Here is a 13,174-nt window from a genome sequence, read left to right on the forward strand (position 1 = left end):
TGTTTTTCATGCAAAAGTTATTATAAGCAGCATTGTTTCCTGTATTTCTCTAAAGGACAGTGTCAGATCCTTGATTAATTTTGCAAAGGTCATTTGGAAAAACCATTAAAAATATGCCAAGTAAAAAAGATTAGCAAAATATGGGGAAAATACATTTTTATAAACATAAGCATTTATATAGAGATAGTGTAGTATAACATTATACAGTTTTGACAAGTGTTTTCCATGTGTACCTCATGTATTATTAAAAATATGACTGTTTCATTTATTCTTTTCTGAGTAACACCAGCTGATATACTCCAAAAGTATCAGGAGGTTACAATTATTTATAAACATTTTATCTTTTTGTGTAAGATGATCTGATAGTTTAATAAAATAGCTATAGTTCCATAAAATAAAATGTACTTTCAAAATAATTAAGCTACATTTTTATTGCCAACACATAACATGGGGGATAGCTGGCCCATAATAAATTCATGTACTGGTTTTAACTTTTAAATTAAAAACTTAACAAATATTGCCACTTCCACTATTAACTTGAGGTTGGTGATATCTCACTTGTCAGCTTGTCAACTATGGTAAGATAGCTCATACTATACTAGCTGTTGTGCTATAACCAATCATTAAACTAGATAAAAGAAATGAACAAACTGTTCTGAGGCACTGGCATCAGGAAGCATAAAAATATATGGCCCTTGAGGAAAGATTTATGAGCAAATTTATGAGCACCTCTCTAAGGTGAACAGTGGCTTTCTACCTGGACACTATATTTGAACTGTGGAGCAGTGAAATAGAGTCCAAGAAGCATAAGTTCCACTGAGCTGAAAAGTTAGAATTAACATCCGGGGCATTGATGCATCTGGAATCTGCAGAGTAGAACAGAAATTTAAAGATTTTTCCGTGAGTCCTTGACTAAAACGTTGTGTTGTGCTGTGCACAAGTGTAGGAAAACTTAGTGAGATTTTGCTAAGTAGCTACTTTCTACTGACTGTTATGGACCTGAAAACAAAATACTAGGGCTGGGACACAAGTACAGTTCAATCCCAGCCAGGAGGGGTTGGTGATATCTCACTTGTCAGTGTGGACAGCAAATGGAGGCATCCAGAGTTTTCTCATTAAGAATAAAGACCGCGCTATGGAGTAGCTCACCCCAAACCTGCCCAAAGAAACTCTAAAGTAAACCTAGGTGAGATCATTGGAGGAGCTGGAGTTTTGAGTTTGGCTTCTGTCAAGTTAAGGCAACCTGGAGATTCTGTGTATTCACAAATCAACTGTAACAAAAGCCTATGTAAGTTTAAATAGATAAGCCAGTAAGTGAGCTGCAGGTGACAAAACAACCAACACTTTTCAGAAGAAGAAAATGGAAACCAGAGCCTTCTACAATGTCCATTATACAATTTAAAATTAATGGACAGGCACAGAAAATGGAAAATATAAACTATATTTACAAGAAAAGAAAAAAATATGTAAAATAATTCAAAGATAATTTAGATGTTGATTTTATCAAGGAAAATTATTTTAAACATTAGTATAGATGTAGTTACAAGTTTAAAGAAAGTACCATCAAACAAAGGAAAATGTGGTTTGCATAAGTGAATAGTTAGAGCATCCCAACACAGATATTAAAATTCTGAAAAGCAAGTGACTAAACAGAGAAGCAAAAAATCTAAGAATTAAAAGAGGAATTTACTGGATAAGACTGACAGTAAATTAGAATGGTAGAAGATATAGTCAGTGAACTTGAAGACAGAACAATAGAAATTAACCCATCTAAAGTGAAGACAAAGATAGAAGAAAATGGAGCATCCAACCCTCAGGATGCAGCATCACATATTTGACATATATGGAGACACTGAAGGAAGAGTTAGGAAGTGGAAGAAAAGGTATATTATGTTGAAAAAGTAATTAGTGAAAATTTGCAAAATTTGATTAAATATATTGACTTAGAATTTTTTATTTTATGAAAAAATAAAACAAAATTTAATGACAAAATAATAAGATAATAACAGTAGTTAATACACTGCAACACATGTCCATCAACAGATGAATGGATAAGACAATGTGGTATTTATACACCAGGGAGTATTATAGTGCCATAAAGATAAAGTTGAGGCATTTGTAGGTAAAAGAATGCAACTTGAGAACATAATGTTAAGTAAAATAACTCAGACACAGGAACACAAGCTTAAATATTGCATGATTTCTCTTATATAAGAAGCACACAATATATATGTAAAATAGAAGAGGTATAAGTAAAAGGTTGAAGTTCAAATAATTCCACAAATTACCTATTTTGTTGTTTAAAAAATATTTTAATATATATGCTAATTTGTCTCATTTATACTACAGTTATCTTAGTTCATTGAAAAGGAAGTTTTGTGTTATTTGTTTCCCCTTTTTAAGAATCTTTTGTGTCTGTGTCTTGTATCCTCAGCAGCTACTTTGAAGATAATGACTTATAGTTTATTTCCAGTGAACCTGAGAGAATACATAAAAAGGGCACCACGTGTGGGCATATTATAGTCAAACTGCTGAACACTCACGCTAAAGTGAGAATCATGTTGGTAGGAAAACAATATAAAAGGCCAGTGAAACAATGCTGTAAAATGGATAACATTATCGAAAATGATGAAGACCAGGAGTCAACGTAATGATGTATTTAATATCATGAAAAAAATGCCAAGTGAGAATTATGTACCTAGCAAAAATATTCTACAAAAATTGAAGATGGCATTATCAAATGACAGAAAACTGAATCCAGTATACTGGCACTATAAAAAGTTAAAAACCATTCTTCAGTCTGAAGGAAAAGGATACAAGATTATTTATACAGAGGATGGAGAAATTCCAAGACCTGGCGAATACAAATGTGTGTGTGTATATATCTGTTCTTAAAACACTTTTACTTAAATATGGCTTATTGCTTAAATAAAATGGCATTATGAGGTGTGATTATTAAAAGACACTACAAGCACAGCTCAAAGGTTGAGGGGATGGGAATTAGAAGGTTGTCACATTTATAAAATGAGACTTGTGAAGTGGGTATTGTGACTGTCAGGTATGAAGTGTGAATTTCTATAACATTGACTCTAAATAGACTTAAATAATTTTAAGGTATATGACATTATCCCTAGAACAAAAAGAAATCAACCTAAAAATATAGCCAAGAAAATAATAAAGGAAATAAAATGAAATGATAGAACCGTATGTGAGTACAACAAATAAAGGCAGAAAGACTCAACAAAAGAAGAAAATCTGAAAGAGATAAAACAAAAATGAATAGCAAGGAGGTAGACAAACAACTACATAAATAATTATATGAATTGCTCCAGGCTAAATAATTTAATAAAAAACAGAGTTTTCCTATCTTGATGAAAAAGCAATATTAAGTGTATGCTGTCTTTAAGATATATACCCTACATATATAGGTAGAGTTACATTGAAAGATAAAGGACAGAAAAAGGCACCATTGGAGATATTACATGTAAGAAAGCTGGTATATCTATATTAATATCTAACATGAAAAATTTGAGTATGGTCATTAAGATAAAGCTGAGTGGGTACTTCATTAAGAAGATATAATGATCTCAAATATGCTCTGAATGACAGAGGTTAAAAATTCATGAAGCAAAACTGACCAAACAATAAGGAAAAAAATGATTTGGAGGACACTTTCATACACTATTTGTTGCAGCATAACATATTATAAGCACTTTGGAAAACTTTTATTTTTATAATTAAATAAATTGTAGTCAAGTGTATTTACTCAAGAGATGTGAAAACATATGTCATTAAGAAAGACTTGGACATGAATTTTCATAGAAACGTTACAATCACAACTTTAATAAAAAGCTCAAGTATCTATCTGTGAATCAATTGATAAAATGAACTTCTTTCATAACAGGGAATGTGACACAGCATAAAAGAGTAGTTGAAATTCCTGGGCAAACAAAAATCAGATGATTCTCAAAACATTGTTCTCAGTGGAAAAAATCAGAAATAGTGCAACAAATTCTACATTATTCCATAAGTATGAATTGCAATTGAATTCTAATTTACCCCACTAGAAATCAGATCACTGTTTTTTAAGAGAGTGCATGCTTGTGTGTGTGTGTGCGCACACAGGAGTGGAGAGGGTAGGGTCCAGGCAAAGGTTATACAAGAAATTTTTCATGTAATACAAAATGTTTTATATTTACTTGTGGCAAAGTTACAGGTACATACATTTGTCAAAACTCTTCAAACTGTACATATAATATGTGTACATTTTATTGTACATAAATTATAGCTTGTTATGGTTTAGATCTGGAATGTTCCCCCAAAGTGTCATGTGTTCATAAGTTCAGTAGCTGAGTGTGCTGTTAGGAGGTGGATCCTGACTAGAAGTGGGTCACTGGAGCATGGCCTGGAAGTGTATATCTCCCTCTCTAGCTCTTTTCTGTCTCCACTTCCTGGCTACCTGGCCACATGAGCAGATTTCCTCCACTCAGGTCCTTCCACCATTCCCTTTCTGCCATGGAACAACCCAACCAAGGACTGTAACCATGAGCAAAACCTCTCCTCCTTTGAATTGTGGGGGTTGGGTATTTTGTCCTAGCTCAAGAATCTATTAATACAGATTTCGGTACCACAGAAGTGGGTCATTGCCATGTCTGTACTTGAGCATATGGTTCAGAAACCTTTGGAATTGGCTGGTGATAGTTTGGAAAGGTTTGGAGATGCATGATAGAGAAGCACTAGAATGTTTTCATCCAAGCTTGATGAGAGATTCTGGTTAGAACTCAGAAAACCAGAATGCTGATAGAAATGCTGACAGTAAAGGCCAGGCTCAGGTTTACTTGAGAATAAGCACTCCAATGGCACCTGAATTTGAGACTATGTATGTTATCCATTAGCAGAAAATTTGTCTACATTGTGCCCATGTTTTGTGACTTTATGGGAGATTGAGATTAAAGGCAGTAGACTAATTAATTTGGAGGAGGAAGTTTCAAGGCCACCCAATATTCTGTGTGACATATTGTGGCACAGGTACTGCTTTCTGCTTTCAGCCAGATTTATAGAAAGAAAAGGAAAATTGAATAATTTGAAAAGTTTTGCCACAGTGGAAGAGCCTGTTAAGTTGGAGCCTGTACATTTATGACTCTAAAGGTTTGGCCAAAGAGAATATGATGGCTGAAAAGATTAGCATTAAACAGAAGCTGAGTAACTTGCATCAGGATAATAGGAAAGATACCTCAGAGGCACCCCAGGAATCAGACTCCATCCTGCACTGGCACAGTGGTATAAAAGGGTAAAAGTGAACGCTTTTGAAAGACTTTGCTTCTGGAAGAGAACCCCCAGAAATCCTGTCTACAGAATTGGTTTTTCAAAATTTGAGATTCATTTCACAGTTCTCAGCCATCCAGGCACTCAGAGGCCACTGCAATCATGATCCAAAGGGTTCAGATACTGCATCGTTTAGTGGTAAACCTTGGCATAATCCACATAGATTTAAGAAAAAGGTTTAGGAGGCCAAGCTGTGTGCCCCTGAGAGGGCAGTATGTGACGCTATGAGAGTAAAACGTGAAGCTCAGATAGAGACTCCAGGACGTTTGAGAAGCTGATGTAGACCATTTGCTGAGGGAAGTACAGGCAGTGAATGGAGCTGTCCAAGAGAGAGGCCACAAGGGCCTCAACCAGCAATAACACTGGGGCAGGATTACTCAAACCCTTCATAGTTCACATCGCACCACAACTTGCCTTGGGTGCCTTGGGTGCTGGACACAGAGCTACAGAATTTAATGTTTGCCCTGCTGGGTTTCTATCTTATTTTGGAATGATTTCTATCTCTTATTCTTTTTTTTTTTGGAATGGGAATGCTCACCTTGTGCCATTGTGCATCAGCAATGTTTAAGTTTTGGATTTTTTAAAATGATTTTTATAAAGGCTCATGGTTGAGTTTGCCTTGAGTCTCAGAAGAGACTTTGGACTTACATTTTCCAGTTATACTGGAACTGTTAGAAATTTGGCCACTCTTTGAGGAGGACATGAGTCTTTGTGGGGCTAAGGAAATGTTATGGTTTGATTTTGTGATGTCCCTGGGAAGCCTCATGTGTTTAGGAGGTGATTGGATCATAAGGGTGCTGCTTTCATCAGTGAGGATCCACTTATGAATTCGTAGTTAAATGTGCTGTTAGGAGGGGAGGATCTAACTGAAAGAAGAAGCTTGCTGTACTTGTGACCTGGAAGGGTTTATCACCTTCCCTGGCTCCTCCCTTCTCTCTCTGCTTCCTGGCTGCCATGACACCAGCAACTTTCCTTTGCCAGGTCCTCCCATCATGTACTTTCTGCCTTGGAGCCAGCTGACCAAGAGCTGAACTGTGACTCAAGATAAACCTCTTCTTTAAGTTGCTGCTTTGGATATTGTGTCTCAGTGACAGCAAAGTGACTAAGACATAGTTCAACAGTTTGTTTATAAAAATACTAATAGGATTAAAGTACTTTGGAGTGAGCCAGGGATAATCTATGGTGTGCAGAAGCAAAGTCTGGGTGATGTTCTCACTGGATCCAAAGTTTTTTATTTATTTTTTATTTTATTTATTTATTTTTTTATTTTAGAAATAAAAGGAAAATACTAACAGACCGACAACATTTTACAAAATAGCAAAGGATCAGTACAGACATTACAGAGTTACAAACAGAGTGGTAGGGAATTAACAATGCTTATTGTATTACATATTGATATCTTCAATGTAGTTTCTCATGAAAACACATATAGACATACAAAGCTAATCAACCAATGCCTCACTGACAGTTTCTTTCAGCAAGGAAATACAGGACAGTAGAACACCTGTGTTAACTATCCTGCATATACATATATACAAACTTTCTCCTTCTTTCCCTTCTCTTTTCCCATATTCCAGTTATCCTTTACCTATGAGTGCTTTCCTATCAATTCCCAATGTCTATCATATCTCCTAGTTTAAATTAACTCTTTCAGGCTTTACACTAGAGAAACAATGCGGTGCTTGCACATGTATGTTTGATTTATTTCGCTTATGAATATGGTCTCTAGTGACCATCTGCCTATAAAAGCCTCGAGTTTATCTTTCTTTACAGCTGAGTAATATTCCATTATATAAAAGTACCACAATTTTCTTTGGATCCAAAGTTTTGAAACTGAGAGGAAGGAGATGGTTCCTCCCTTTTCCTTTTAGCAGAAGCATCATGTAGGGCTAGAATGAAGAGGTGAAGGACTATATGGAGGGAGTTGGTGGTGAGTCTGCAGTCCTCTTGTGTTTTAGTACCTCCTTCCAGTCTTAAATTATTGATTCATATGTTATGTTTGTCTAGGGTAATAATAAACTTTTTTTTTCAGCACCTTTAGAGCCTTTGCTCTGCCCAAAGTTTCCTTCAGGCCAGTGCTAAAAGTTGGCAATGGAGCCAGGTGTGGTGGTGTAGTCTATTGATCTGGTCCAACACCTATAATTCTTGTAGTTCAGGAGGTCAAGGTAAAAGGATGACAAGTTCAAGCTCAGGCTGAGCAACTTAGCGATTTATTGATACTCTGTATCAAACAAAAATTAAAAAGTCTATAGGTGTAGCTCAGTATAAAGGTCCTAGAATCAATCTCCAGTATTGCCCCCCAAAATATGGAGAGTTAAAAAAGAATTAGTATCAATAAGCTCAGAAGCTAAACATAAGCTAAACAAGCTAAACATAAGCTAAACAAGCTAAACATAAACAGATTAAAATAAGTTACATTTATAATAGTACAAAATTCCTCCAGTAAATGCACAGTCAAAGGGAAAATTTGATCATTTAGTGCTTACAGTAAGTATACATTAAGAGAATGATAAAGAAAAGTTGAATAACTGTAAGTGAAGCAAGTGATACTTCAAAATTAAAACAAGAGTAAAGCTGGAGAAACAGTGTTAGCATCAAACAAACTAGCATTTAAGAATTAAAAATATATGAATAGTAAAGGAAGTTATTTTGTAATGTAAAGTTAGGACAAAAATATGATAGTGACACAGTCTATGTGCTTCAAATATCAGAGCCATTGAGTATAAAAATCTACCAAGGTTTTTATATACATGAGGGAGATATAAAAACTTCAATAGTAGAAGTCACCCTCTATGATTATAATCTAATAATATTATAAATTAGTAATTCAAAAGTGATCTATTTCTGGCAAGGATTTGGAGAAATAGGTTTTCTTATAAATTGTCTATCAAAATATAGTTAAAAAAGATATAGACATATATATATTGGCACTACCTATTAACATTTAAAGTATACAAACACTGATCGAAAAAATCCACCCTGAAAACCTATCCATTTACTGAAATAAAACAGTATAAATGAACACGGGTTCAAGGATTTTACTGTACTACTCATTTTGATAGGAAAATAAAAATAAAGAAAAGAAGTACATGTTTATTAGTAGGGAATGGTTAAATAAATTATGCTACAATTTAGAAATACAGCTGTTGACTTAAAGAACATTCCACCAGATACTACTGAATCAGAAAGGATATAAGAGGACATGTGCAGCATATTATTTCCTTTTTGTTCAGTGAAGAAAAGCACCCGCATGAATGTATACATTAGTGTGCTAATTGATATATGTATAGCTATTTCTCATTATATGAGCATGAGGAAAACAAACTGGTTATAGGGGGCAGACAGGAGTTAAGGAACAATGGCAAGAAAATCTAAAGGGAGAACAAGAATCTCACTTTTAAGAAAAAAAGATTTATATCTTATGACTTGTTGATATAACTAAGATTTTTTATTGAATAGAAATGCAAGTTTATGAATGCAAATGTGTTATGGTTTAGATCTAAAATGTCTCCCCAAAGTCTCACACTTGGAGTTGGGGCCTGGTTTAAAGGGATGAGCCACAGGAGCATAACTTAGAAGTGCACATACTCGGCCCAGGCTCCTCTCTTGTCTTTCTGCTTCTTGACCACCATTCAGTGAGTTGTTTTCCTTTTCCATGCTCTTCTGCTGTGCTGTTTGTGCCTTCAATCCAGTAAACCATAGACTGAATCCTCTGGAGCTGTAAGCCAAGACAAACTTTTCTTCCTTTAAATTGTGGGTGTTGGGTGTTTTGTCCCAGAGACAGAAAAGCTAACTAATGAAGGATGGAACAATTTATCCCAAATAAAAGCCTCTATCTCTAGAAAAGTCAGTTTTTGAGAAAAGAATATTTCACATGAGAAGAAAGAAAATGTTAGACTTTTAGAAGTCAATCTCTTTGATCGGAACTTTGTTACCTAAATATGTATGACATCATTACATTTTAATGCGAGAATGTGAAAGTCTCAAAGCAGAAATTGTTCATGGCAGACAGAATTTTGAATACGGGTCTCAAAGATGTCCAAACTTTAATCTTCATCACATTCCCATTTAGGAGGGAGATTACCTGGGTGAACCTAATCTAATCACGTGAACCTTTAAAAGCAGAGAGCTTTCTTAGGCTAGTAGCAGAAGACAAACTGGAGAGGTTCAGTGCACGTGAGGAGAGCAACCTCTTGCTGTTGACTTGAAAGTAGATGGAACTACATGGAAAATGAGAGAAGAAAATGATTCTTCCAGGGGCTGGGGATTTAGCTCAGCGGTACAGCGCCTGCCTGGAAACGCAAGGTTGTGAGTTCGATTCCCAGTACTGGAAAAAAACAAAAAACCAAAAAACAACAAAAAAAAGAAAATGAATTCTTCCAGCACCAACACGCCTGAAGAGGATCCCAAGATGCAGATTGCAACTGTAGCCATGGTTAATCCACTGCTCTTAGTCTTGTGAGGCTTTTAAGTAGAGAAACCAACTGAGCTACGCTATGCCCAGATTCCTGAACCACAAAAATGTGAGATGTTGCTTTAAGCCACAGATTTGTAATAATTTGTTCCAGCAGCATTGAAAAGTAAATGCATTATCCAATGTTTAAAAATGTGTGTAAGGAGAGGTGAGTTTTCTCAAGTAAAATACAACAGGAGGACTAAACGCATAGACTTTGAGGTTAAGCAGAACTGGGACTAAGTTTTGTTTCTAATTCGCTGTTTGATTTGGGGGAAGGTCTCGATATGAGTCTCAATTTCCAAACTCATCAAATAGTATAATGATAACTAGTTTAACAGTTGTGTGTGTGTGTGTGTGTGTGTGTGTGTGTGTGTGTGTATAAAGTAAAAACATATAAATGGGGTTCTTGGAAAAGATTAATATGTACGTTTGATTACTACTTCATATGTTATTCCAGCTAGCAATTATACACTGAAAATGTACAAGGATTTAAAAAGAATAATATATTTAAAACCTAAATAAAAATGTTCCCTCCACCCCCTTGCCCTCTCTTCCCTTTCTCATCTTGATTTTTGACCGTTTCAACCTCCCTAGCAACAAATTCTACTTTTGACTCAAAGTAAAGAGGCTCTTCTGAGGATTAGTATGATCGCATGTCAAAAGGCTGAAGTGTCAGGTGGCTGCCTCGCCCGGCTGACTTTTCCTGGTGCTTACCTTTACCTTGGCACAGTCCACTGGGGCCAGTGTCAAAACCCACAATGAAACCATCTCTTCCCTCAGTGAATGAGCCATAACGGCCATGGCTGGGGACCAAGAGGCTGTTGGATTCATCCTTGGGAAAGAAAAGACTCCTGAAGCTTTGACATGAGGCTGTGGAAAACTATCCCCAAAGTTTTACTCTGTTAAAAGTTTTGTTTAAAAATATCCAACTAGGAAAATTTCAAATGGCAGGAGATAGCACCATTTAAACTTTGGAAGAAATAAAAGGGGAAAGAAAGAAGATTTTGATTGCTCAGTTTCTTTCTGGAAAAAATAAAACTATCAGGTCAACATCCTCACCTCCTGACTCTCCTGAGGCCTTCTGAGCTCTAGCAGCTTCTAGAGCAGGAAATTTGTCACAAGGTCTAGGGGATAGGCCTTGTCACATGGGTTCACACACATGAGAAGTCCAGCTATTGACTTAGGAGGCGCAAAGCTATTGTAATAGCTGCCTCTGTGATATCTTCATTTTTATTTATTTACTTGTTTTTCTTTCAAAAGCATTTATGGAGAGAGTACCTTGTGTGTATGAGATACTGCAGGAGATAGAAAAGTGAACAAGACCCTTGTCTGCAAGGAGTCTGTTAACTAAAATAGTGCTCAAAACTGGGTTCTTTTTTTCCCCTGAAGGACTTTGGCAATGTCTGGGGACATTTTTAATGGGATGGAAGAGTTGGGTGCTACTGGTGTTGAGTAGACAGAGGGCAGGTATTCAGCTCAATGAAGCCACCCTGAAGAACAACATGGTTCAAAGGTCAGCAGTGCAGAGCCTCAGGATTCCTTATAGAGAGCAAGTCACGCATGATACGAGCAAGGTGGCTCAGGTGCGGAGCCCTGAATGCAGGCAGAAAACAAAATTCTGTCAGTGTTTCATATTGGACCATCCATACAAGGCATAGGGAATTTCTCTGGAAACATAATCCCAGAAATGTAGCTGGTAGTAGAGAATCCTCTCTGGAAGAGGGTAGGAAAGCACATCAGAAACAGCTGCTGCTTATAAACTGCATCACCACGACATGGCTGGTAGCTGAGTCCTACTTGAAGTTTGGAAGCTGATTGAATTAAAACTGGGGACATAAAACAGCTTGGTGCTTTTAGAATTTATCCTTTTACCCCCATTTGTCAGGCTTTATATAAGCTGTTAGATTTCAGCAGTGAAAATCCTCTGGAGTGAAAATCTGTAATATATTTTTTCCCACCTTTTTGTTTTTAACCCCAGGGAGCATTTCTAATAAAACTGATCCCTGCCCTACGGACTGTGATCTCAGTCTCTTCAAAGAAGACCATGAATTACACTCGAAGGTAAGATGAAGGCTGTGGAAGTCGGCATCAGAGAGACCATGAAAACAACAGCCCCTGATTATTAACTATGACTTCTTAAAATATATTTCCAGGTAGAAAGTAGTTTGGTCTTCAAAGCAGGTTTTGAAGTGCAGGACATGCTAAAGCACTGACGTCTGAGAAATCAGCAATGCCAATAAATTTTTATTACATCCGAATCAGACTTCTTTAAACTGTTGAGGACTTTAGTTAAATTAATCAGTCTACAAGATTCTTCCCAGCTTGGGCAGGGTGATTAGAAAATGTGCTGATTGTGCTGTGTTTCAGTTGTTTATTTGGTATGCTCATGGTTGCCACGGAGTAGTATGGAATAGTAGTATAGCTTCCGTAGTATGTAAGTTACCTTGATAGACTTATCTGAATTAAGTAGCCTGGGTTTTCAAAACATTGCTTACATTCAGTTTTACTGATGCACTTGGATCTACTTTTTTGGATACAGTACTTAACCATTTTCAGATTTGGGCCTTCTTAGACTGAGTTTAAAGTATTTAGCAAACTTAGCTTGGTTAGAAAGTTGAAGCAGAAAGATTTTCCCCCGGTTTGGACCCTTGCCTTCTAAGTGATCTGAACTATCATCTTAATTCTCTACCTTCCTCCCAAAACGTAGTTAAGAGTTCCACTACAATGTTTCAGTAAATGGTGTACTTTGTATAAGACAGTGGTCCTATAAGAATATATTTTCACTTAGTATGTAGCTGTTTTAATTTTTGTAAATTTATGATATTCACTCATGATGAAAGTGCCTAGCTATGCGTTTCTGAAAATGTGTCCCCATCATTAAGAACGCCATGACTGCTTAGGTTCGTGTGGACAACTTTTGTGGCTTATCCCAAGACTACCTTTAAAGTCAGCCATTTTCCCATCTCATTTGTAAATAACTGTACCTAATCATATAAACAATTGGGCTTTTAAATGTTCAGATGGCCACTTGCAGCATTTACAACTGTGATCATTTCTAGATCATTGTCGTGTCAGAGAAGAAAGCTTAGGAATTAAAAGTTTAGTAAAGTTTGTAACAATGACAGTAACATTTACTGAGTGTTCGAAGATTAATAAATTGGCAAATTTTCTCAGCACTCTACATCAGTGACTTATCTTGAAACAAGCTAAGGGTGTATGTACTGCTATTATCATCATTATCCTCCTTACAGCTGAGAAAAATGAAAGAAGTTAGTTAGCCTAAATTACATTGCTGGGCTTTGAACCAAGACTGTTTGGCTCTAGAATACACATTTTTATTAATTGCTAAATAATCCTTAGGGATAAATTGTGTGTCCCTTTCTTCTTTTTTGC

General features: G+C 36.2%; 1 protein-coding gene across 1 annotated transcript in view; it reads left to right on the forward strand.

Moving 5' to 3' along the window:
• The window catches only part of Ofcc1 (orofacial cleft 1 candidate 1), a 310,574-nt gene that overhangs the window by 121,585 nt on the left and 175,815 nt on the right, over positions 1 to 13,174 (forward strand). The window contains exon 12 of the mRNA XM_013521801.1: positions 11,760 to 11,842. Within this exon, the coding sequence (XP_013377255.1) occupies positions 11,760 to 11,842 (83 nt within the window). The remainder of the gene's footprint in view (positions 1 to 11,759; positions 11,843 to 13,174) is intronic.

This window comes from Chinchilla lanigera, unplaced genomic scaffold, assembly GCF_000276665.1.
Source record: "Chinchilla lanigera isolate Chin_1 unplaced genomic scaffold, ChiLan1.0 scaffold00064, whole genome shotgun sequence".
NCBI lineage: Eukaryota > Metazoa > Chordata > Mammalia > Rodentia > Chinchillidae > Chinchilla > Chinchilla lanigera.